We start from the raw sequence: 25,618 nt of genomic DNA, 5'->3' as shown, positions 1-25,618 counted from the left end.
AACAGTGAAATAGCAGTCACATCTTGACAGATGAAAGTGAGAATATAGCCAGGCAGTTTCTATTCTATTCCTCATGTATTTGAATGAGGAATGAGTTCCGTTTTGGGGTCATAAAGTGTTGATCTGCTTCTGTCTTGGCTGCACGATACCTTCTTTCCACGTCTATTGTCTCAATTGCCCAGCTTTCCCTGAAACCATACTAAAGGAAAGGCCTTCTATAATTGCAAACAGAGCTGGGTTTAGATCCAGTCAAATGGTAGCTCAGTTTGCAGCCTAATAACACAGGGAGTGTTGAAAAAGTTCTTATTGTCAGATGTTCATTTTAAAGGCCGGCTTACCACAGCACAGTAATTATCTCTCTGAGGTTTGTAATTACAGTAAAATTATTTATTTTTAGTAGATGAATGACGTCACCTGGATCTGTGCTGTTTCTTTAAATGTGGTGTAGACCAGGCCTCTGATGCTACAGACTAGAGTGGAATGGAAAAGGCATTAGGTTAAGCGGTTATTTCCCCGCCGAATCTGCTTGGCCAGCATTTTGTTAGTCGCACAGCTAATTTGAGCAATTTGCCCTCGGATGGTTGCTTCCTAGTGGCAGCCGTGAGCATTGTCCTCCACAGTGTCTGGTGATAGAAATGTAATGAAATCCTTATGCCCTCATATGGGTCCTGCAATGAACGTGATGAGTGTCACGACATCCGCCAAAGACCTCTGCAGGATCGTGTTTGTTTGATGCTCAACAATCCCTGTGAAATGTGATATTTTCTCTGGTTTGGAGGGTTCAGGTCTGACGAGTTGCATTTTCCCTGCCTCAGCTCTGATAGATGGGGGGCCAAGAGAGTTTCTTTAGTGGAGTGATGAAGCATCTTTGAAAGGAAAAACACCCAGTGCAATGCACTCAGTGACCTTGATCAGTGGAAAAAGTAGGCTAAGAAGTTGAGATTTTTTTTTGTTGCTTCTATTCTTTGTTTGTCTGTCATGCAGGGCGTTGCATGGCCCATTTTCCTGTTTTTGTTGGACTGAAGCAGCATTCATTTTTGACATAGTTATGCATGCATATTATGAAAACCACTCGCAGAGGTTTTTTTTTTTTAAATGAGTTGGCGATGAACTTAAAATTGATTGACTGACTGACTGAATAAATGAGTACATGAGTAAATGAAGCTTGCCAACAAGCAAGCAAGTAAAATCGGTACTCTCTATCTGGCATGTCAGCCTCATTTGACCTCATCATGCCTTTATTACCAAGACAGCAAAACTACAAAACTATGCCTATTCTTCCTCTTGACCGAAAAATGTGTCGGTATTTGTTAGTAGAGAACTCATCATAAGTGTGGAGGGGGGTGGGTCTGGGATGCCGGATACCACTGTTGAGCCTTCTGGAGGTGTCGGGGGCCTAATTCAATGAAGCACTTCTTAATGATCCCAGTGAAAAGGTCTTGAAGGCTGTACTGTTGGTGATGTTTTTTGCCCATAAAGGTTGCTTTGTTGGTGATTTTGTTTGTGATGGTAAATAGGCTTGGTTGTCGATTAGCCGCTGCCTATAGCACGAGGAATTTAACATCTCTCCTGTGTATATCTGAAATTCTTCTTATCTTATCTTATCTTATCTTAATATCGTTGTCCCCCACTGATTCCACATCAATCATTAAGTGTATTCTTGTCTTGTCCCCTCCACAGATCTCGGACATCCATGTGACGGGAGAGTCCGAGGACATGACAGCCAAGGAGCGTCTGCTGCTCTGGTCTCAGCAGATGACAGAGGGCTATGTGGGCGTCCGCTGTGACAACTTCACTACCTCTTGGAGGGATGGAAGACTGTTCAACGCCATCATTCACAAATACAGGTAACTGTCATGGCCATAGGCAGCAGCATCATGCCACAAGATGAGGGGGCCGGTGGCCTTTCTCTAATGTTTGATAGCCTATCTTGATCTTTTTTGATTAGGCCTATTTTTATTTGTATGATATGTTACTGTATGATTGATTATTGAGTCAGTCGCATTCTTCTTATTATTTTATAGTCAGTGGTAATACGTCATAAACCATTCCTCAGAAGTCACACACCATGCTCCAGCCCTTTCCTTAGGGCTATTGGTATAATCCAAAATTCACAATTGCAGGTAGCTTATGCATACACACAGAACAACAACACACAAGGAGAATGATTAACGTGACATGTGAGGGTGTGTAGCGATGTGTGCTAAGTGGTTAGTAGAGCATCAATCCTTTATCAAGTCATGTGAAAATGAAGTGCATTTACCAGTACTTAATTTCAGTTATTAGCATGGTTTGCTTTGCTTTGGAAGATAGTTGGCTTTTACCAGCAAAAGTTAATCATCCCACAATCAGTAGTCAGCAAATATGAAGATTATTAAATGTTGTTGTTATGTATTATGGCTAATCAGCTGAGCTATCATTGACTTGTTCTCTTAGAAAAAACAGGTTTGGAGGACTAATGCCATTGGGTTGGGCTACCATTAATTGATATGGTCAGTCAATACAGTTTCATTTTTTAGTCCTGCTGTGGCATGGTTGACTGCAGTCATTGAGGCAGTTCTAAACTGTGACATACTGGTACCAAATGTACTGTATTTGTTATTATTGGTTATTTATACATTTCTGCCTTATAAACACTATGGTTAGGCCTATGGTATATCTGTTATATCCTGAGCCATGTTATGTTGGCCAACAAGCCACTCTGTCTGGCTCACAGATAGCAATAGTGAAGGAATTTTGGTAATAAGTGTGTTTGTAGATGTATTAACTTCATGTTGACTTTATCTTGTCTGTATGCCCCCCCACACACACACACACACCACATACACACAATGCAATGACAGTTTATGATGAATGTATCATTACTAACGGTTTTAACATATCTCATTTCAACATATATCTCATTTCAACATATGTCATTTCAGCAATAACTATAATTACAGATGTAGGTAATGATACATTTTTATGTCATTCTATAATAACTGTCATGACAGCTAAAGCTATTGGAATATGGCTATGGGCTATGGCTATGTATGGTCCGCCCCCACTATCTCAAGTTAATCACATGGTTATGTTGTATAATGGGGGATGAAGGAAGGTGTACTGTAAGTGAGTTTTGCGTGCCCTCATTTTTGCTGCTCTATTTGTGATTCGTCACATTGCCCCTTGTACCTCATTTTAATGTCACTCTGTACTGTACCAGGAGTGTTGTGAGCAGTAGTTTGGGTTTAGCTTCGATGTCATTGGAAATTACTTTGTCTCAGCTACCCTAGAAACCAGAGACGAAAAATTAGGCCTTCTGTTCCTTGCTGTTGGACATCTCTCTCTCTTTCTCTCTCTCTCTCCCTCTCTCTCTCTCTTTCTCTCTCTCTCTCTCTCTCTCTCTCTCTTTCTGCACAATCTGTGCTGATTCTCTTTAGGAGGCTGTGTTATTATGCCGACACATAATCTCAAGTATGCATAAACAACCGCTTTAGTCTGCAAACAGCTTGGGGTTTGGTGTGGAAAGTTTCCACTGACCCTTAAACCCTGTTGTCGGAGTCGGGCTAGCTGACCTCCAAAGCAAACACACATTGACTCGACCTGGCTGGGGCATCAGGAATACATCAGGCATTTCCTCTGTGGGTTTACTGTCCCCTGGAGTGCCTTGTCATTATTTCCTTGTCCCAATTTTTTTTCGGTCGTCTTTGTGACAATGGTGTGTGAGAATTAAAAACGGCTATAGATAAATGAAGGGTGACGTGACGTTTCAGTCAGTCATGTGGAGTGGCTGTTCTAGATGAGAAAGCATACACTAACCATAATCAGAATGGTATTAATGGTGCATATAGCAGTGTATTATTATTATAGATGAATCATGCACAGCTGCTATGCACTGCAGTGCATCATTGGGAAAAAAAACACTTATTATATACATATGGTAGGCTGTAGTGTTATGATTCTAGGAGGTGCTATGGATTTAGAAAATGTATGAGCTCCTTACGAGATGTTTCTGAAAATCTGCCATATATTTTGTCATATCTAGATAAATATTGGATCACATTTTAAGTTGTTTTTAAGCAGATTTTCAGAAATCTCTTCAGGGCTCATGCTCTCTAGCATCACTGTGTTTTTGTGATGTTCATGTAATGATGCTAAAATTCCAGTGCTTTGTTTGTTGTGGACCCTCAGTAACAAGATTGCTTATTTATCTCTCTTGTGTTAGGCCTGACCTGATTGACATAAGCAGAGTGTCAGTGCAGACCAGCAGGTCGAATCTGGAACAAGCGTTCGGTGTGGCCGAGCAGCTCGGTGTTGCCAGATTACTGGACCCAGAGGGTAAGTGGCATTGGGAATAACTCACCAATGCCAAGAATTGATTGCATGACTATATTCAAATACTCTCTCAATAGTTTGGGTAAAACTCTGTGTGTGTCTGTTGGTGTGTCTTTCAGATGTGGATGTACAAACTCCAGACGAGAAATCTGTCATTACCTACGTTTCAACACTGTATGATGTCTTCCCGAAAGTACCTGAGGGGGCTGAAGGTGTCAGTGCAAATGTAAGTACAAAGATTTCTTTTAAAGACCATTTGACTATATCACACGTTTACAGAATAATGAACTTCATGGACTGTTTTAAGACCACAATTTTCAGCTGGAATGCAACTATATAATCATGTGGTTTACTGGTCATGAGAAAACTGTTTACATTGACTTTGGTGGAAGAATGGTAGGAGACATGTGGTCTGGCTGCTCTGAGCTGTGCTGTTTAGTCAGTAGCCGAGGGAACAAGCTGATAAGTCTAACTTTTATGAGGTGCTGTGTGAAGATGTAAACCACAGTCTTCATGGAGTGAAGCTGCCTGTGAAAGAGCTAGCGGAACACTAGCTAGTCTTTACAGCTTTCTCAGCAGTGATCCGCGATATGATATTAGAAGCACCATTGCGTGTGATATGCTGTGAAGTCCAACGGACTGTTTTCAAATAACACCATGTACACGCTGTTATTTGCTTACTTCATTGCACCATTATGTGGCCAATGGAGAATGAATTCCTTGTGGATGTTGGCTGGCATTTTTGGCACACAGTAGTTTTGTTGGGACGAGGTGTAGTTTTTAAAGGTTGCGTTTGTTTTTTTGGACTCAATCCTAGAACACTGCCAACAATGTTTCCTGAAGGCACACTGTCATGGTTCAGCTGTGTAGCACATGAGGGAGATGCAAATGAATCGTGTTTAGGAATGCCAAGGAATGTGTCTGTTTTGATAGCAATGAAAACTTCACACAGATTTCTGATTCTCTGTAATTATATGTGATATAATGTTATGGTAACGTTTACATTGTTCTTATTGTCTATAAAAGTACAGGGTGGTCTATTCCAACAAGCCTGCATAAATCACATTTTATTATGGAGCTGTCATCTCTCCGAATAGTTGCTGCTTTACAGCCATACCTCCTACCATCGTTCAAGATGTGTGTTTCTTTCACAATTATTTTTTTGTTTTGTTTTCACCTCAAAACAGGATGTCGACATTAAATGGGTGGAATACCAGAACATGGTGAATTACCTCAGCCAATGGATCAAACATCACGTGGCTGTCATGTCTGACAGAACGTTTCCCAACAACCCTGTGGAGCTCAAGGTGAGAGAAGAGCAGTTAGATGCATCTTAGATATGCATTCAAGTTTAATATATCAGTCAGATGCAGTGACGTGGCAACATTGCAAATAACCATTAGGCTATCTGGTGATCTTAGTAATTTTCTTACTTTTATTTCAGAATGAAAGTTGAATAGAGTTTAAATGTGGATGTATATGTTAGAATTTCAGTGATATTAATTAGCGCCTTTGACCCTAAATTTAAATCTGATCTTTGGGTAATATATATTGAATACATGTTGAATATCAGTTTGCCCAGACTTGCTTGGGTCTACATCAGGGGTGTCAAACTCATGTTGGTTCAGGGGCCACATACAGCCCATCTGATCTCAAGTGGGCCGGACCAGTGAAATAATTGCAAAATAACCTTTGTCAACTCCAAATCTTTAGCTTTGTTTTTTCAGTAGGCAATGCTTTATCCTTCAGCCTATATGTGAGCCTACATAATCACTGCTCACAAGGGATATATATTAGATTATTACACATTTTTTTCATAGAGGCCAATGGAATTGAAATAAAATGCATTTCACTCTCATAAACAACTGGTTTATTTTTATACAGTTAAGTGGATACAGTTTTAAACCTGACCACCTGAACCAACTCACTAAACTCAAGTTTGAGCTATGAAGAAAGTAAACATCCTACCTTAAAAATCTAAATGTGCAATTTTCTGAAAAATAAAATAAAATTAACAAACATTTAGCAGTGCATAAGCAATACGATCAACTGATACAATTAGGTTACATCAGATCAAACTATTTTGTACACTAGGGCTAGGCCTACTGAATCTGAGAATGATATACTGCACAATATTCATCAGCAATATTCATGCTGATTAACCTCTCTCCCCGCTTTCTCTCACCGAAGTCTATCGGCTGCTGCTGGCTCCTGAAACATGGCATATTTTAGTCTTCACAAGAGCATCAAAATCTGGTTAAAATCCTGAGTAGCACATTTCACAATGTCATTCAAGTGTAGGACTACGTTTGATAACCTTGAGCGATGCTTTGTTTGTTTGGCTAGGTTTGCCCAGGTTGTTTTTGTTGCCGTTTTTGGAGCCTGGGCTGTCCACAGAGATCACATTTTTTTTTACAGTGTATCGTAAAACTGAGTGACAACTTTTTTTTGGCTGACCCTAGTGGCTGAATTGAGCATTTCGGTTATTTCTTTGAAAATTCACAACTCCTCACTGGAATGGGCTAGAGATTTACTCTTTTTTTTGGCATCCTCATAAGTCTTTTCTCTACAAGATTGGGGCCGGGTTAAACCATCTAGCGGGCCGCATCTGGCCCGCGGGCCGTATGTTTGACACCCCTGGTCTACATGCTATCCATAAAATTAGAAGGCAGACTTGCCAGGGTCTAAACGCTGTCCAGAAAATTAGAAAGTATAAGAGTCTACTTCAGGATTATTGCAGTTGTGTTGGTGCGCTAGTGTCTCTACAGTCTCTTAGTCTGTTAAGATTCACTACATGAACAGAGAATCATAATTGAGTACTGTTTGCTTTTAAAGATTTTTAGTGAATTTGGAGTGATCTAATCATTGATTTTTAAAAATATTTTCCAGGCACTTTATACACAGTATCTGCAGTTTAAGGAGAGTGAAATCCCACTAAAGGAGAATGAGAAGTCAAGGATCAAGCATCTGTATAAAATGTTAGAGGTGGGTAGAAAACAAGTTTTTCTAGAGCTTTTCTCTGAAGAAAGCTTTCTAGAGCTTTTCTCTTCATAGCTTCAAAAAGTAAGAACATTTCTGTAGACCAGCGGTTCTCAAACTCTCTCTCCCTCTTTCTCTCACTCCCTCTTCTTTGTGACAGGTGTGGATTGAATTTGGTCGTATCCACCTTCCCCAAGGCTACCATCCCAACGACGTGGAGAAGGAGTGGGGGAAGCTGATCGTGGCCATGCTTGAGCGGGAGAAGAGCCTGAGGCCAGAAGTGGACAGGTATGAAGCGCTCCGCTCCTCCTGCGGCCGCCGTCGCTGGTGTCTGCCCATTTCGTCCAGTCTGATTTATGACTCGCAGCAGTGCTATCCGTCCCCACAACCCCCCAGCCTTAAGTCTGCGTTGATTAGAAATACAGATTCGGCTGCTGTCTTGGTGGTGAAGCACCTGGTACTGTAAGATCGCCGGTCGAAATGATCATTTTTGTCCTGCTAATGTGATTTTTGTGGGGTTCGTATATTTCCATGCTTATAAAAATCAAGTCTTTGTGGTGCTTGGACATTAATATGATTGATGGGGCAGAGGTGGAGGTATTTGGATGCTTCTGGAATGTTCCTGAGACTAGTAATTTCCTGTGTATTAGCCGCATTGTGTATAAGGCGCAGGACAGTGTTTTATGCAAGTTAAAAGAAGCAAAACCACATTAATACCATATTAACTGTCCCTGTGTATTAACCTCATAGCTGAAGAAATTTTACAAAATCTATGTATAAACCATGGCTAATTACGGTATGTCATTTTGACTGTGTTATTGCACCTAAGTAGACTTTATCCTATTGGACTTGTGGATTAGTTGAAGTTACTGTATTGTTTAGTCTTTGGTTGGTAACCTACCAGATTGTTTTCAAACTAGAGAAAAGCCTCAGATTCTGTCACTGTAACCTGTTGTACTAATTTATTGCACTAATTTATACTGTACCTGTTGCATTTTATTTTCCTTTGGAAAGGTTATTTGAAAAAGTTGTATTTAATGTAGAACATTTTTGACACACAGCAAGCAAAATAATGTCTGAACACTGCTACTTATTGTATATTTAACTGATTGACTGGGATTTGTCATGCCTTAAAACATGAAGATTGTTGAGGAATAGCTAAAGACATCATCAGTTTCTTAGCAATTGCCATTAAGTGATTAAGTTCCCAAGTAGCATGTAGGTGCCGGCATTTAAATGCTGTCTACATACAGAAAGTGCACATGGATGGATGTTGTGACAGACTTTGGGACTTTACTATGTCTGGAAATCACCTAATATTTTTACTGTTTGTATAACTATCTATAATCACAATTAATGTAGGCGTTGTCCCAGAAAAGGGGTTAAATACCAGCTGGGCTGGCAGTGATGGATGACAGTTTCTAGGGCCCTCCTGCACAGACTGTAAATGCCCCGACCTGTAGGGAATTATCTTCAGAAAAGGCGACATATCAGCATCACCCTAAGGCAAGCTTTCTTAGGTAGCGTGTGGGAGTGTGTGTGTGTGTGTGTGTGTGTGTGTGTGTGTGTGTGTGTGTGTGTGTGTGTGTGTGTGTGTGTGTGTGAGAGTGGGTTGGACCTAGATGCATTTGCTCCTGCGGGAGCTTCGGTTTGGACATGTCTGAGGGGGAGTGAGCCTATAAAGGAGAGGTGCTGCTGGAGCTCGCCACCATAGGCGCCTGGATTCGCGTTACCGTGGGGACGTGCTGTTCAGGTGCGCCGGTGTCGGATGGAGGTGTTGGCACGGGTGATTTGTCAGTGTTAGGGCACACACGTTCCGTTTAGGTACCGCGGTCGGCTACCATGAGCAGCAACCTGGTGTACTGTGGGAGCATCACGTCCGTGAGCAATAGCACGTTGACCAGCATAGGCTCTTCGGAGAACCTGCTGTGTGGGACACTGGAGGCTCATACGAGCACCCCCGTTTATCTCAACAACGACTCTGTGTACGGGCCCAGGTGAGGTCACGGGTCCCAATACACCTGTGAAGGACACTGCTCTAATGGCGAATATTGTGAGGCTAGCTTAAGTATGTGTCACAGCTTTTAAATACATAACCCTAATGCATATTATGTTGATTTTATTGTGTTTTTCAGACTTGAGATGTTGCAACAGATTGCAAACAGAGTGCAGCGGGACTGTGTGGCCGGTGAAGACAAGCTAGCATTAGCACGCACAGCTCTGCAGTCTGTAAGTAACACACAATTACATGCACTTGTCAGTAAAACTCCATATCCCTGTCTCTGATGAAGTTGAAGCTTTTGGCTTGAACTGGTGCTTATTTGACATGCTCATTCACACTGTGTGAGGGATCGTGAGTGTTTAGGTTTCTGATGTGTTCTGATGATTCACATGTTTCACAGGATGCCAAGCGGTTGGAATCGGGGATCCAGTTCCAGAATGAGGCGGAGATTGCGGGGTATCTCCTGGAGTGTGAGAACCTTCTGCGGCAACAGGTGGTGGACATCCAGATTCTCCTGGATGGCAAATTTTACTTGGCTGATCAACTTGTTCAAAGGTTTGTATTCATTTTTGCTACCTTTATTGATTAATAGGTTTTAATTGAAATTTTGTGCAACAGCATTCTTATTACATTATATTAACAAGCACATGTTCTGAGATTAGATTTTATATTGGATATATTAGTGTATTCTATTCACTAATACACAAAACATATTACACATTTTTTATACTTTGGGTGTGCGTTTTAGATAGATTTAGTAAATATTTGACTTGAAATGTCTCTGATGTTTTTCAGGGTCTCCAAGCTTCGGGACGACCTGCTGACCCTCAGGTCGGAGTGTTCGTCGGTCTACAGTCAAGGCCGCACACTCACCACAGAGCAGACCAAGATGATGATCTCGGGGATCACGCAGAGCTTAAACTCAGGTTTCTCTCCCAACCTCAGCGCTGGACTCACACCCGCGCTCACCCCCGCCACCCTCACCCCCGGGAGCCTCGCCTCCGGCCTGACGCCGTGCCTAACCCCCGCCATGACCCCCGCCATGACCCCGGCAATGACCCCGGCAATGACCCCAGGCCTGCAGACCTACGTTAGTGGAGGAGGCGGTGGCGGCGGTGGTGGTGGTCTTGGTGTTGGAGGGATGGGCATGGGGACTCTTCAGCACCTCAAACAGATGCAGATCCGCAAGCCACTCGTGAAGTCCGCTGACCCCAACCTAAGCGAGGAGGAGGTCAACATGAGCTATGTGCAGGACCTCATCAACTGGGTGGAGGAGATGCAGGTATGGAGATGGCTGCTCATATACAGTAGGAATAATGAGGGAGTATGTCGTGGGATATATGCAGACCTCTTCTTTGCAAACCTTTGATCCATCCTGTTCTTATCTGTGCTCTTATTATTTCTCTAGTCTGTAGTTTACTTCTACTTTGCTTTTGTGCATAGTTACAGTTAAAGGCCTCTACATACTAAAAGGTTTAATATGTTGTTAATTCAATATTCTGCATCTCAATTCTTCAGATCAAATATTCAACTTTCAAATTTTGTTGATGTTCTATAGGACACACACAGTGTATATTTAATTATAAATAAATGGGATTGCAAATATTGCAAATATTATTTATTATATTATTCAATTATTATTATTAATATCCTCTATTATTATTAATATCCTCTTTGCATTTTTTTGCAATATCCTCTTTGCATTTTTCTCTGAAGGTCCAACTAGATAAAGCAGAATGGGGATCTGACCTACCAAGTGTTGAATCACATCTGGAAAATCACAAGAGTGTTCACCAAGTGATAGAGGAATTTCAGATGAGCCTAAAGGAAGCCAAACTTAGCGAGGTACAACATGGAGCAACCTGTCTCCTTCTCCTCTAAATCCCTTGGAGTGATTTAAGATGTGTGAATTAAAATGTGTCTTCCACAGATCCAGATGAACCAGCCATTTAAAGCCAGTTACTCTGAGAAACTGGGCATATTGGAGAACCAGTATGGGAAGTTGCTGGTAAGCCATTTCCATTCATTCTTCATTTGTGTATTCTATCAATATATTTTATGAATGGTGACCTTTAAAAGATACCTAATTTTGGAACTGGAAATAAATGCAGCCCAGACTTATAACAAAATTAGTTTGTTTTACAAAACATTAACTAAGCAAAACATGTAAAAACATGAGAACAAGCTTCAGTTTTAATTGAAGACACAATTAAAAGTGACCTTGTTGTGACCTTGCTATTGTTCATCAGAACTGTTCACGGGAGAGACAGAAGCACCTGGAGAGTCTCCGTGACTTTGTCTCCCGGTCGACCCAGGAGCTCATCTGGCTCAATGAGAAGGAGGAAGAGGAAGTGGCCTTCGATTGGAGTGACCGCAACAGCAACATCAACAAAAAGAAGGAATACCATGCTGTGAGTTCCTGCTTCATTTATACACAAACTCATGACAATCCAAATATGCTCTTGGAGTTCAACTTTACGTCAAAAGCATTTTTCACAGTTCTCATAGTTTTAGAGTGTTCAATTGACTCAGGAACCAAACAGGAACCACATGCGTGTTGCTCTGTCAAGTCGACATATTACATAAGATGAGGTTCTCTTTCAGGATGCAGAGACAAGCACTTTCTATCTCCATGTTAACACCTGCATGGTGTTAATGTCACTGTGGTTATGTGACATGAGTAAGTGGTATGGTATGTATCAAGTGTTGCTTGCTTCCTTTTGCAGGATCTGATGAGAGAACTTGACGAGAAGGAGGAGGTGATCAAGTTTGTGCAGGACAAAGCTGAAACGCTTCTGGCTGAAAACCATCCTGCAAGACTCACCATTGAAGTAAGAGACACACAGCAACCTTGCCAATCAGTAGACTTCATTGCCATCAGTGACTTGCCTTAAACACTTCATACTCACCAAAAGCCAGCACATGCAAAATATACTGCTCAAAAAGATTACGGGAACACTTCAATCATACACTGGATCGGTACTCTTGACACTGTTTGGTTCTGACCACAAGTAAAACTTTTGAGGCGATTGTTTTATTTTGCAAGAACTGTCAGACATTCTGTGAATGTAGTTTGAGAGTGGAGAAGAGGGTGGAAGGTTTCAAAAAATGTGTTTTAACAATTGTGGAAAATTGTAAGTGTTCCCTTATTTTTTTTGAGCAGTGTATATTAATCAAGTCAAATTATTTTTATATCTATAGTACAGTAAATTTAAAAACACAAAGAGCTTTACAGTCAGACAAAAGGGAAGAGCTATTCATAGTTGTTATGATATACAGAGTCAATCAATGTTTCTTAAATATTTTATTGTACAATTACAATTATTATTTTTTTCTAGTTTTTTCCTGTAGTAGCGGTATAAAATTGGTGTAGTGGTATTTCTCTAATGTGTATAATGTGTGTGTGTTGGGTGTGTGCAGGCGTATAAGGCTGCCATGCAGACCCAGTGGAGTTGGATCCTCCAGCTGTGCTCGTGTGTGGAGGAGCATCTGAAGGAGAACAGCGTATATTTCGAGGTGAATAAATCTCATTTCGCTTCTAGTTGAAACAGTGGCCTCCAGGTGGATCTCTAGCTGTTATGTAACATGAAATATATGTTGAAACAAAAAACCCGACTCCGGCTGTGACATAACCAAATTGTATGCCCTCCAACAGTTTTTCAGCGAAGCCAAAGAGTCCCTTGACTACCTGAAGGGCCTGCAGGATGCCATTCAAAGGAAATATGGGTGTGATCGGACAAGCAGCCTGCACAGGCTTGAAGATCTAATCCAGGAGTCCATGGTGAGAGCATGCCTCTCTTTACCCTCATTTATTATGATAATCTCTCAGTGAGGGTATTGTAGCAGATATCTGTCTGTTTGGCAGCCTATATTTGGACAGTAAACGTTATTGTGACAGAGAGGTCTCAGATATCTTGCTGATAGGTAGATAGACAGAAAGAGAGAAAAATGGATAGAGAGAAAAAAATAAATCAAGTGTTCTTATACTGATTAAAACATTATTTCCTTCTTTATCCCTCTCTCTCTCACTCTCTCTGCCCCCCCCCCCCCAGGATGAGAAGGAGCAGCTCCTGCAGTACCGCAGCACAGTGGCGGGCCTGGTGCGGAGGGCCAAGGACGTGATCCAGCTGAAGCCGCGCAGCCCCGACAGCCCCATCCGAACGTCCCTGCCTGTCAAAGCCATCTGTGACTACCGCCAGATAGAGGTATCACTTACACCGCACTCACTCACAGCTGCTGGCCACCACACTCCGGCTTTTTATAGGACTCACGGGGCCTTAGCCTGCACGGGACAGCTTCTAGTTAGACTGCTTATGATTGTAGGAATAGTTATGATCAGATACACATCATATGATCAAAGATGTAGTTCTAGTGTATAAAAGTGATGCATTAACCTATTAAGCCCATTAAAATGATTAACCACAGTCATGAAGTTAGATTTTGCCCTGTTTATATCTGGTCATTAACATTCTTTCGTGTGTTTTGACGGCATGTTTACAGATCACCATCTATAAAGATGACGAGTGTGTGCTGGCCAGTAACACTCACCGGGCAAAGTGGAAGGTGATCAGTCCAGCAGGAAATGAGGCGATGGTGCCCTCTGTGTGCTTCACCATCCCCCCGCCCAATAAGGAGGCGACGGACATGGCCAGCAGGTGAGCCAACCACCACAGGCATTCTGGGAGGTGTAGTTTATTAGCAAGTGGATTATGTAAAATGCTAAACAAAAAGCTACTGTATGTAATAAAGAACATGTTCAAACAAGGGTGTTTAAAATGGCATTTGAAATTGCAGGTTTAATATTAATCTTGTTTTTATTTTGTTCCCTAGGATTGAGCAGACATATCAGAATGTTCTAGCACTCTGGCACCGGTCCCATATCAACATGAAGAGTGTGGTGTCCTGGCACTACCTGATGGCAGACATCCATGCCATCCGGAACAGCAATGTTGCCTCGGTATGCTCCTGGTCTTTGGATCCACATGTCTGAAAGTCTTTGGCAGAGGGATAGTTCTTTAAAGTGTAGGAGGAGGACCCCAAGGAAAACTGGCAGTCAGTGGCATCTGTCTGTCATGGTTGTGCCTACGAGCTGAAGCTCAGCATTTACCTCAGACATTCAGTCAGTCATTGCAATGGAAATATAAATCATCCAAAAATACGGAATTCTAGAAACAGCAAATCGTATGGGCTGGAACTACTAGTGGTACCAGAGTTTTACTTTTGTCTTAATAAACTATGTCTCAGTATATCATTACATATACATTTATACAAAATATTTATATGGCTACTGACAAATCTCTTGGTAGACCGATGTGGTCATTTCGACCATATTCACCCTGTGTAAATCCTTTTATACATTTATAATGATCTGTAATGAGTGTATTTAGCTGTGACCGTGTTGCTGTCTCTGACTCCCAGATTAAGACCATGCTACCAGGGGAACATCAGCAGGTGCTGAGCAGCCTCCAGGCTCACTTTGAGGAGTTCCTGGAGGACAGCGAGGAGTCCGAAGTCTTCACCATGGCTGACCGGACTCAGCTGGAGCGAGATGTCCTGGCCTGCAAGGAGTACTACGAGGAGCTGCTCAAGTCTGCGGAGAGAGGCAAGGCTCAGCTTGGCTCTTAAGAGCTTGAGCTAAATGCTTTCTTCCTCTTCTCCTTCTTCTCTTTTTTCCCCTCTTGTTGGGCGGGATAGAGTGGGACGGGACCCACACCTCGAGGCAAACACATGCTTCCTTAATCCTATTAGACAGAAAGTTAATACTTTTTGGAATTATACTCAATTGTGCCAGGGCATGAATATCTGTGGTGGGTAAGACAGGGTGTGTGTGTGTGTGTGTGTGTGTGTGTGTGTGTGTGTGTGTGTATGTGAGGATGTGGGTGTGACTAGATTAGGTTACATGAAAGAGACTGTGTTTTATTCCTTGCTTCACAAGCTGTTTTATATCACACCCCTTCCCACTCTAAAGGTGCCCCATTAAAGTCCCTGAGACAGCAGATTAGGGTTGATCTGAGGAACTACTGAGAACGTCGGGTTTATCATAGATTAGACTTATTTGGGGATGTTGATAATCTGTTTGCTGGAGCAATGTATTTATATATAATCTATTTGTTTACAAACAATTCGGCAATTAGAGGCAAGCAGTGGATTAATGCATATGGAAAGAGATTACCGATACACAGAATTTTCACCCCCAGTTTAGGCCATTGATTTGCTGTGAATGTATCAGTTCATCAGCGTCTATGATAGGCCATTGATTTGCTGTGAATGTATCAGTTCATCAGCGTCTATGATAGTTTGTGCTAAGAACAAAATAAAACCTACCCTTCCTCCAGTATCCTCCCAGTCATGTGGCTCACTGCTTCCTCCCTGTGGTTAACAGAGGAACACGAGGAGTCTGTGTACAACACCTTCATCTCGGAGATCCGCAACTTCCGCATGCGTCTGGAGGGCCAGGAGGAGCAGCTTATCCGTCAGATACGCACGCCTCTGGACAGAGACGACCTGCAGCAGAGCATCATGCGCATCACTGAGCAAGAGGTATCTCTAACTATAAGAAACACACAACTATAGCCTGTATCTTATTGTTTTAAATAAACAATTCTGGAGAATCAAAGTCAAAATTGCTTTTTAGTACTTTTCTTCCACATAATTGAAGATGAACCTGCCCTGTCACCTGTTGTCTCACTCTTTCTTCCACTTTCTTTCTGTCTCAGAAGAAGAAAGCGGACCTGGACCAGCTGAAGGAGGAAATCGAGGTGATGAGGGAGAAATGTGAGCTGTTCCTCAGGCAGGCCACCTCCTCCCCTCCCTCTCTCTCCGCGGAGCTGCAGAACCTCGTCCAGGCCACTGGCCTCGTCCACTCCATGTGCTGCATCTACCTGGAGAAGTATGTTCAGCCCTCAGGACTGTGCCATATGCCTGCAAGTTAATGAAGTGTCCCTGCTTGTTTTGCACCTAGAATAAGAGTCTTGCTTGAGTGTTGAACTAAACTGAACTGAGTGAATTTATCCCACTGACTTTATCCCTGTACACTTTACAGTATCTACAGCTATTAGGCAAAAGTTTGTCAGATTTGACAAGTAGTATTGACTGCACTAAATAGAAGATCCCAATTTGTCAGTAATCAGTCAACTGGATAACTCAATAAAAATCAACTGGATTTCCTGGGCTTTCCATGGGCCTTGATAGGGTGCTATATAAATGCAAGTTATTGTTGGTTGGGTATAACCTAAGAGTTGTTTTTGTTTACCTTGCAGGCTGAAGTCTATCAGTCTGGTGGTGAAGCACAGCCAGAATGCTGAGTCGTTAGTGAAACTTTACGAGGCCAAACTGAGTGAGGAAGATGCACTCAACGCAGACATGAAGTCCATTGAAAACATAGTGAGCACTCTGAAGGTAGTGTAGACTCCCATTCTCCCACAATATCAGGTTTCAGACTGCATTTTATGTTTTTTGGTTTTCTCTATGAATCCAAAATGTTTTTTTTTTTTGTTTGTTTTTAGCTGTGGCGCTCAGAAATTGATGAAAAGAGAGAAGTTTTCCATGACCTTGAGGACGAGCTACAGAAAGCCCGTGTCATAAGTGACCGCATGTTCAAAACACATAATGAACGAGACTTTGACCTCGACTGGCATAAGGAAAAAGCCGACCAGCTGGGAGAGAGATGGAGTAGTGTCCATTCACAGATCGAGAGCAGGTAGGTTTGACCTGACCATTTTTTAAGTAGTATTAAAAGCTGTGGCATAACTAAATGTTGTGATAACACATATTTTACATATTATGTCAGATGTGAGTAATCTTTGTTTATTCTAATATTTGTTTGTTTGTTATTCTAATATTTGTTTATTTACCACATGTCCATACACACATAAAAAGCTGGTTAGTTTATTGTTTGGGCAGTAGAGAGCAGATGGTTTAATCCCTGGGTAGCATTAAAAACTATAGTAAAGCAAATGTGTTGTTATAGGTAGTATGTTAGTATGTAATTTTATACTTATATTCAATGACAATTCAATATTCATGGATTGTCTCATAGGCTCCGCGACTTGGAGGGTATTAGCAAGTCTCTGAAGTACTACAAAGATGCGTACGGCAGTTTGGATGAGTGGGCCACTGAACTGGAGACTGTTCAGATGAAGATGCAAGAGAACCAGCCAGAGGATAGCAAAGCCCTGGCTGAGCTGCTAAACAAACAGAAGGTAAACTATGCCCCTCACTTCACACATCATAAGCCTTACAAAATATACCAGTAATTGCCACTGGGTAATAAATTAACTAAATAATATACAGGAGAACATTTTGAATGTATGCACCTTTTTATAGTGTAGGATGCAGCATTTACAAGCTTTTTAAATGTAAATCTATTTTCTACTACTTTTTTATTGGAAGTGTGGCATGAAAAGTATTTTGTTTGAATGTTTTCCAGTTGCTTGTGTCTGAAATGGAGCAGAAACAGAGTAAGATTGATGAATGTCAGAAATACTCCGAACAATACTCCACTGGAGTTAAGGTAAGCTATTACTTTCTCTCATAGTGTTCATGGTAAGTGTTGTTTGGAGTATGTTTTAATTTGGATGGAGTGGCAATACATTGGTGTATGTTGTATAGTTATAAGATGCAATTAATTGGAGTTTTGGAGATTTGGTGTTGACATTACATTTGGTCCAAAGGTGGTTATTATCATATTGATGTTTTTGCTTTGCTTTTTAAGGACTATGAGCTACAGATGATGACCTACAGAGCGATGGTGGACTCCCAACACAAGTCTCCTGTTAAACGGAGAAGAATGCAGAGCTCCTCGGATACTATCCTGCAGGAGGTTAGTTATTCCAAAGCTCACACAGTGTGCCCATACCCACATTACATTCTCATTTAGGTGACCAACTTTTGTGATCTAGTATAGATTTGACATTACCATGCTTTACGCATCTAGAATTCACAGTGCTTTATGGAACATTCTATGCCACTGACTGAAACATTGGTTTGTCTTCAGTTCATGGATCTACGTACCCGCTACACCACACTGGTGACGATGATGACGCAGTATGTGAAGTTTGCCAGTGAGACACTGAAAAGGACAGAGGAAGAAGAGGTAAGAACATGACGGAGGAGTAAAAAAATTATGATCTGGGACCTAATGAATAGTAATGAACAGAAAAAGTCTGAAAATATTTTTTATTGATCATAACCATTTAACATTCCATACATTCTATAATGCATATTAATATCTTAACATAATCGTTATGGTCATTATACAAAGTATGGTTCATAAAATTATGATTTTACTGTGATTTATACAGCTGTTATATATCAGCTGTCTTGAACTGTCTGATGCCTGTGCATTTTCCTGTGGTCATTTATAGTCTGGTTCTTCTTGGTGAAAATGTGTCTGCAGATTTATGCTCTTCTGTTCTTACCCTGTCATGAAAGGATGTTATTTTGAAGTATCAATAACATCTACATTTCTACGTACATAAAGCTATTGCGAGCAGCATGCAAGCTCAAATCGATGCAAAAGAAGCACTCTTTTGTATCATTCTTGGCAATGATCTTTGGTGAGAACATTTCCTTTTACTCTGGCTCCACATTTCGGCTGTCATTATTGAGTGCTGCTGTTGGGGATATCTCTGTCAAGCTTCATCTGTCTTCATTCTGGTAAGTGGGCAATTCTTGGAATGCTGCACTGTCCAACTCTCTTCCTTGGACAAAGTGGATGATCCTGTTTTTCGTTGTAGAGAAGGAAGGCCTCAGAGAGAGCTGAGTACATCACCTGGACGGAGACCATAGAATTGCAGAAAGAGACAAGCCAGGGGGAGATCTCCCGGCTACAGCGACAGGTACAGGAGCTGGAGGCCTCTCTGTCTGACAGAGAGCAGCAGCTGGAGATCATAGGCCGAGAGCTTGAGATGCAGAAAACAACCATAGAGGAAGTCACTGAGCAGAAAACAAAGGCTGAAACCGATGCACGACAGTTCCATGTGGAACTGGAGGGTGTGGTGAAGGCCAAAGCAGCTATGGAGCAAGAGCTGAGTCAGGCACAGCTGCTCGTTCAGCAGGCCGAGGCCAGGCGATCCTCCCTGGAGGAAAGCCTCCAGGTGCTGAGGAGGAACATTGAGGAGAGCACCACTACTCGCCGGTCGCTGGAGGAGCACCTGAAACGAAGGGAGAGTGATGTGCAGGACCTGGAACGGGCGCTGAAGACCAAAGAGGGGGCAGAGGCTGAACTCCTGAGTCATGTCCGCAGTATGGAGTTGGACCTGGCCAAGTCGGTTACCAAGGGGCAACAGAGTGAGTCGCATGTGACGGTCACCAAAGTGCAGAAGTCATCCACTTTGTCGAGCAGCATCCAGAAAATCCAAGCTGAGGTTGAGGTTGAGCTCATGCAGCACAAGATGGAGGAGCTAACGATGGACAAGAAGAGAGCCGAATCAGAGATCAAGACTCTGAAGTCAGAGTTGAATGGCATGCTGATGCAGAAGAATATGTCAGAGGAGAAAGCGCAGCGGTTCAAAGAGCTACTGGATGACTCAAATAACAGGCTCATAAAACTTCAGTCGGACATGGAAGCAGACAGAAATGGTGTGAGGCAGAAACTAGATGAAATAAGACAGGAAAGCTCTGAACTGAAAAAGTCTATCTACGTTTACCAAGAACAAGTCAAGTCATTGCAGCGAGACAAAACCACCCTGGAACAGAGAGCCATTTTCCACAAGACAGAGGTGGACGGCATAAAAGAACAACTGAAAATCAGCCAAGAGAAACTTCTTCAGAAGAACTCAATAGAACAGGAACTCATGCACAAAATGAGATGCTTAGAAGACGAGTTGAGCACATCACAGCTAGGAGGCGACCAGCTTAAGTATCAGATAAATGAAATCACACGAGTAAATAGTGCTTTAGACAATGATGTAAGAAATCTCAAGGTATGTATTGAATCACTTCAGCAAGAGAAAACTTTTGCCGAACAGAGACTCAAAGCACTGAAGACCGAAGCCGACACTTTCAAGGAACACCTACAGAAGGCTAAAGAGAATATGTCCTCACAGTCGAGGTCTGAGAAGGAAATTCACCTCAAAGCCAGAAACCTTGAGCTGGAGCTGCAGAAAAGTGGGCAACAGGTTACCCAACTGACCAAAAAGGTTGAGGAGCTCAAGAAAATGAACATGGAGACAGAGCACTCCCTGAAGAGTGTGAGGGGAGAGCTGGACAAAGTGAATATTGAGCTGGGCAGCAAGGATCAGCAGATCAGCATTTACAAGACCCAAGCAGAGAGCACAAAAGGCCAGGTGAAGATCATTGAGGAGGAACTGCTAAAGGTAACTCAAACAGCACACGAGTTCCAGGTGAAACTAAGGGGTTACAATGAAGAGGTCAAGAAAACGGCTGAATTGGAGCTGAAAAACAAAACCCTTTCAGCAAACATAGCCACGTATGAAAAAGACATCAGAACGCTAAAATCTGAGATTAACTCAATTTCCAATGAGAGAAACACCGTGAAACAGAGAGTCCAGGAACAGAAGATGGAAATCAATGAGTTGAATCTGAGCTTGAAGAAAACCATGGGAGAGCTGCAGAAGGAAAATGGTGAGGTGCAAAAATATGCTACCAAAGTGAATGAGCTTGAAAATGAACTTTTGAAGTGCAAACAGTCCATGAAAGGAATAACTGGAAACTCTGAAAAGATCACAATAAATCTTAAACAGGACATCCTTTCTATGCAAAAGGAAAAGCAAATGGTTGACCAGAAACTGTTGACACTCAAGGGTGAGTTTGATAATCTGAGTGCCATGTTGAGAAGAACCAAAGATGAACTTATTAAGGTAACCCAGGAAGCAAACATCAGTCAGTCTAAAGTGAAGAACCTTGAAGAGGAGCTCCAGAAAAGCAGAGTGGTCATTAAAGACATGAGCTCCTCTGTAGACAAAGACACACTGAACCTCAAACAGGAAATTATGGTTCTTCAGAAAGAGAAAACCACAGCGCAAGAGAAAATACACCAAATGACATCAGAAATGTCCGCTCTTCAAAAGGACAGAAACATGGTGCTTGAAAAGAATCAGAATTTGAATTTGCAGATGTCTCAAGTGAAAATGCAATTAGAGCAAACTCAAGAGATCATCAAGAAGAGTCAGACAGAAACATCCAGTGCCCAGGCTCTGAGTGTGGAGCTCTCTCAAGTGAAAATGCAGCTGGAGCAAGCCCAAGAAAGCATCAAGAAGAGTCAGACACAATCATTCAGTGCCCAGGCTCTGAGTTTGGAGCTCTCTCAATTGAAAATACAGTTAGAGCAAGCCCAACAGGACATTACAAAGAAGCAAAAAGAAGCTTCTGATGCCCAGGTGAGGTCCAAACTTCTGGAAGACCAACTTGAAAGCTGCAAAGGCATGTTGAATCAATTGAAGGATAAACTGGAGAAACAGAAGTCTGGCTATGAAAAACAACTGCAGTTAGTCCATACCGAGATGGAGCAGAAATTCATTGTGAGAGAATCTCGCATGAAGGTGGAGTTGGAGAAAAAATCCACAGAGCGCTCCCAGAACATAGAGGCAGCCGAAAGGGACCACAAACATCTCCAACAAGAGATTGAAAAGCTCAGAGTGTTGCTTCACAACTCCCAGATTTCAAAGCAAGAGACTCAACAACAGCTAGACTCTCTTCGTATTGAACTGGAGCAAGCAGTGAAGGACAAAGGAGCCATGGAACTCGAAGTGCTTAAAGCAAAATCCAAGATATCTGATCTGGACAATGAAAAAATCAAGCTGGCGTCCAGCATAAGTCAACTGGACAATCTTCGCAAAGAAAATTCTAAAGAGGTTCCACGGCTCAAGCAGATAATGGGCGAATCAGAACGGAAGCTACAGGCTTCAGAGAGGGAGGTAAAGTCCCTCAAACAAAAAGTTGTTACCTACATGGAGGAAGTGAAAAACCTTCAAGAAAAGGTCTTGAAGCTTGAGGTGGAAGTCAACTCTGAGAGCAAGAGAGTTAAGGAACTGGAATCAGATAAACCATCAATGTCAAATCATCAGTGTCTCAAAGACCATGAAATTGCAAAGCTACAGACAGAGCTGCGATTAACAAAGAATATTGTATCATCATATGAGGAGGCAAAGCGAAGTTTGGAGGACGAGCTCAAGAAGATGAAAGTTTCCTCAGAGGTACAAATGACTACATATTTCCGTAGATACTAATTTAATATTTAATTTATTTTCAATGAATGTAATAGACTTGTATAATGAACTCTATTAGTATTCATAACTGCAATTTGCTATTGATGATTATTTTTCTTGTTTAACTTGTATGAGTATGTATTTATACAGAGACAATAATACATTTTGATGAACAAATTTTATTTTTATATCAAAATATTTTATTTAATAGTGTCAATAATCTCATGTCAACAGATAGCAACTCTGGAGAAGGATAAAGTTCTGGCGGAGCTGAGAATAATGAAGCAAGAAAAAATGGAAGTTTATCAAAACAAATCTCAGGAAAATATCATGAAGACAATGACCAATTCAGTTTCACTGCATAATTCAACTGTGGTACAGACACATACAAAAGAGACAGAGTCTAACGTTAACAGCCAAAATATCACAACAGAGCAGACAGCCACCATGCGCAAAAGCTCTCTGTCTGAGAAAGGCAAGTCTGGCAAAGGGCAGTCTGTTACATTTAACATCTCTAACTCAGATGCATCTGGACTCACTAGCAAAGTCACAGGTTCCCCCTCTACTCTATCACGCAAAGTTCAAGGCTTTAGAGGACGTATCAGTATCAAGAAATTGATCAAAGTGAAATTGCTGGATAATGACACTGCCCTGAAGTTAGAGACAGGGCAGATGTCCATGGAAGAAGTACAAGCATGCATCGCTCAGTTTGTTAGCAAGCCACCATCAATCGCTGGAGTTTACGATCAGTCTAGCAAGAAGAAGATGTCCTTCACTGAGGCCTCAGAGAAAGGGATCATTACAAAGACTTACGCTGTTGACTTCCTTGAAGCACAAGCGGCTACTGGGTGTATTATTGATCCATCAACAGGTGAAACCTACTCTGCAGAGGATGCGTTTGAAAAAGGAATCATAAGAGAGGACCTCAAGGAGAAGCTTGTAGAAGCTGAAAAAGCAGTGTGTGGTTATGCTCATGCAGGGAAAATACTTTCGGTCTTTCAGGCCATGGAAGAAAGAATACTTGACAGACACAGGGGAAAGAAGACGATCGAAGTTCAGATAGCCACAGGTGGCCTCATTCATCCAGTGATTGGTGTCAGGGTGCCTCTTAGCTTTGCTCTTGAAAATGGCCTCTTGAACCAGTTCACCTATCAGACCATCTATGATCCAGTCAGCAATCCCAAGGGCTTTTACAACCCTGAGACTGGCCAGAGAGATTATTATTGTGAGCTGTTGAAAATGTGTGTTTTTGACACGGTGAGTGGTGTGTATCTTTTGCCAATAGGTGGTAAGCAGGAAGCTAACCCTACCCCTGACAGTGTGCAAGGCAGAAAGTCTGTTATCAACACCTCAAATGGAGTTGAGATGGCAGCATATGAAGCCTTCAAAGGCAACCATATTGATAAGAAAACATACCTCTTCCTGTCTCAGCAAGAAACTGAATGGCAGGAAACTGTCACAGACTCTAACGGAAGCCTCATGCACATACTAACAGACCTTAGAAGTGGTCGACAGCTTTGCATTGAAACGGCTCTTAGACTTCGAATCCTCGAATCGTCCGAACTTGCCAAATACCGGAGTGGCCTCCTTAGTATATACGAGCTCGCAGATCTCTTGAACTCCAGAAAGGTTGTTTTCAGAATCACGCATTGCCCCGTTGCTGGACTGTGGGACGTTGCTTCCAGGAAGAGACTTTCTGTCTTTAAAGGTCACCAACTGAACCTTGTGGACAGATTGACCGCCCTTCGGCTCTTAGAAGCTCAAGCTTGCACTGGAGGCATCTGTGACCCAGCACTGGGGGAGCGTGTTGGGATTGCTGAGGCAACTCAAAAAGGTCTACTAAATGACAGCTTTGAACATTTACTCAAGCAGTTTGAACAAGCTTACAATGGTCTCGCACATCCCCAAACAGGAAAGACCCTTTCAGTGGCCCAAGCCATGCAAGAAAACCTGTTATTGAAAGACGTTGGGATGAGATGTTTGGAATACCAACTCTTTACTGGAGGACTGATCAACCCAGAAACCCATGAGAGGATGACGGTGGATGAGGCTCTCCTGGGCTGCTTGATAGACAAGGCTACAGCTTCCCAGCTCAAAGATGAAAGGTCCTTTTCCAAATCCCTTACCTGCCCAAAGACCAAGAAGAGGATTTCTTTCAGCGAATCCCTGGAAAAAGGTGTCTTTGATGGCCACACCGGTTTCATGCTGCTTGAAGCTGCCAAACCTCAAAGCATGGGGGCCACAGGGACATTCCAGTACATCTGGACATATCGACATATGTAATTTATTTTTTAGTGCCACAAAGAACATAACAGCCGTCTTCTGCTTTTATTATCAAAACATCTTCAACTTTGTCATTCAGAATGTGTTGTGCCTTCTTTATTAACCTTCCTGTTCAACCTGTGTCTTTTCATATAAGCAATGTGTTTTTTCATGTTATGTAAATATTTTATAAATCTCATTGGTTTTCAATGGGTAGATTATGCTATTCTTGAATTACTAAATATAAAGAAACAGTACCTCTATTTTATTTACCGTAAAATTATACCATGAACCTTTATCATGAACCATGAATGTCTAGTAACCAGTTGTATTGTTGCTTAATCACTCTTGTTAATTTCTGTCCCTGAATTCCAGAAAACTGTTGAGGAGGAGAAAAAAGAGCATGGTGATAAAGTTAGCAAACTTTTAAACTGGGTGTCCAGTGTGAACTCGAGCAAAGATGAGAAAGTTGGAAAAGATGGTAAAGCCATCTCAGAGAGCTCTAGTATGCCCAAGGTAAATACTGTAATAAGCATCGTAAACGTCTTCTTCATTAATTGCTGACCTTTGAATTGTTTTTATAGGTTGCGCTCAAGATTGCCAACTGTGCTGGTTACATGGAATTAATAAGGCAGATAATGAATCACCTTGATGCCGTAGCACAGTTATTATGATGGTTAATTGCCGAGTAAATAATGTGACACAGCATGACTGTTTTATATAGGATAATGGTGTATTTTATACATTTTGTTCTCAATAAAAATGAGACCACACTTTGCTTTCTTTCACTTTTGCCATACACTGTCTATAAACATGTAATCACAATCTGTAATCACATAAGTAAGTCTGTAAGTCAGTCATTTAAAACCCAGCCCTAGACATTTCACACAAT

At 41.8% G+C, this 25,618-nt stretch overlaps 2 protein-coding genes across 11 annotated transcripts in view; both read left to right on the top strand.

The window, feature by feature from the left end:
• Window positions 1-25,618, top strand: part of dst (dystonin) — a 130,473-nt gene that overhangs the window by 38,991 nt on the left and 65,864 nt on the right. For all 10 annotated transcript variants that reach the window (XM_076285595.1, XM_076285594.1, XM_076285598.1 and 7 more), the window contains 28 exons: window positions 1,681-1,847; window positions 4,205-4,317; window positions 4,434-4,540; window positions 5,502-5,621; window positions 7,204-7,299; window positions 7,454-7,581; window positions 9,429-9,522; window positions 9,696-9,850; window positions 10,091-10,577; window positions 11,012-11,140; window positions 11,226-11,303; window positions 11,545-11,706; window positions 12,022-12,126; window positions 12,716-12,811; window positions 12,951-13,076; window positions 13,348-13,500; window positions 13,796-13,950; window positions 14,126-14,252; window positions 14,714-14,897; window positions 15,678-15,835; window positions 16,012-16,184; window positions 16,555-16,693; window positions 16,801-16,994; window positions 17,334-17,496; window positions 17,724-17,807; window positions 18,009-18,116; window positions 18,291-18,389; window positions 25,102-25,242. In XM_076285595.1, the coding sequence (XP_076141710.1) occupies window positions 1,681-1,847; window positions 4,205-4,317; window positions 4,434-4,540; window positions 5,502-5,621; window positions 7,204-7,299; window positions 7,454-7,581; window positions 9,429-9,522; window positions 9,696-9,850; window positions 10,091-10,577; window positions 11,012-11,140; window positions 11,226-11,303; window positions 11,545-11,706; window positions 12,022-12,126; window positions 12,716-12,811; window positions 12,951-13,076; window positions 13,348-13,500; window positions 13,796-13,950; window positions 14,126-14,252; window positions 14,714-14,897; window positions 15,678-15,835; window positions 16,012-16,184; window positions 16,555-16,693; window positions 16,801-16,994; window positions 17,334-17,496; window positions 17,724-17,807; window positions 18,009-18,116; window positions 18,291-18,389; window positions 25,102-25,242 (4,041 nt within the window). The remainder of the gene's footprint in view (window positions 1-1,680; window positions 1,848-4,204; window positions 4,318-4,433; window positions 4,541-5,501; window positions 5,622-7,203; window positions 7,300-7,453; window positions 7,582-9,428; window positions 9,523-9,695; window positions 9,851-10,090; window positions 10,578-11,011; window positions 11,141-11,225; window positions 11,304-11,544; window positions 11,707-12,021; window positions 12,127-12,715; window positions 12,812-12,950; window positions 13,077-13,347; window positions 13,501-13,795; window positions 13,951-14,125; window positions 14,253-14,713; window positions 14,898-15,677; window positions 15,836-16,011; window positions 16,185-16,554; window positions 16,694-16,800; window positions 16,995-17,333; window positions 17,497-17,723; window positions 17,808-18,008; window positions 18,117-18,290; window positions 18,390-25,101; window positions 25,243-25,618) is intronic.
• Window positions 18,859-25,106, top strand: LOC143124216 (uncharacterized). The gene is made up of 3 exons (XM_076285599.1): window positions 18,859-18,952; window positions 19,033-22,452; window positions 22,699-25,106. The coding sequence occupies exons 2-3, from the start codon at window positions 19,204-19,206 to the stop codon at window positions 24,745-24,747; spliced, it is 5,298 nt and encodes a 1,765-aa protein (XP_076141714.1). The 5' UTR covers window positions 18,859-18,952; window positions 19,033-19,203; the 3' UTR covers window positions 24,748-25,106.

The sequence above is a fragment of the Alosa pseudoharengus genome, unplaced genomic scaffold (genome assembly GCF_046254945.1).
Source record: "Alosa pseudoharengus isolate Yale_2024_CS ecotype anadromous, Long Island Sound unplaced genomic scaffold, YU_APseudo_1.1 YU_APseudo_1.1_scf_15, whole genome shotgun sequence".
NCBI lineage: Eukaryota > Metazoa > Chordata > Actinopteri > Clupeiformes > Clupeidae > Alosa > Alosa pseudoharengus.
Note: the sequence above shows the minus strand (reverse complement) of the source record. Positions and strands in the feature narration are given on the sequence as shown.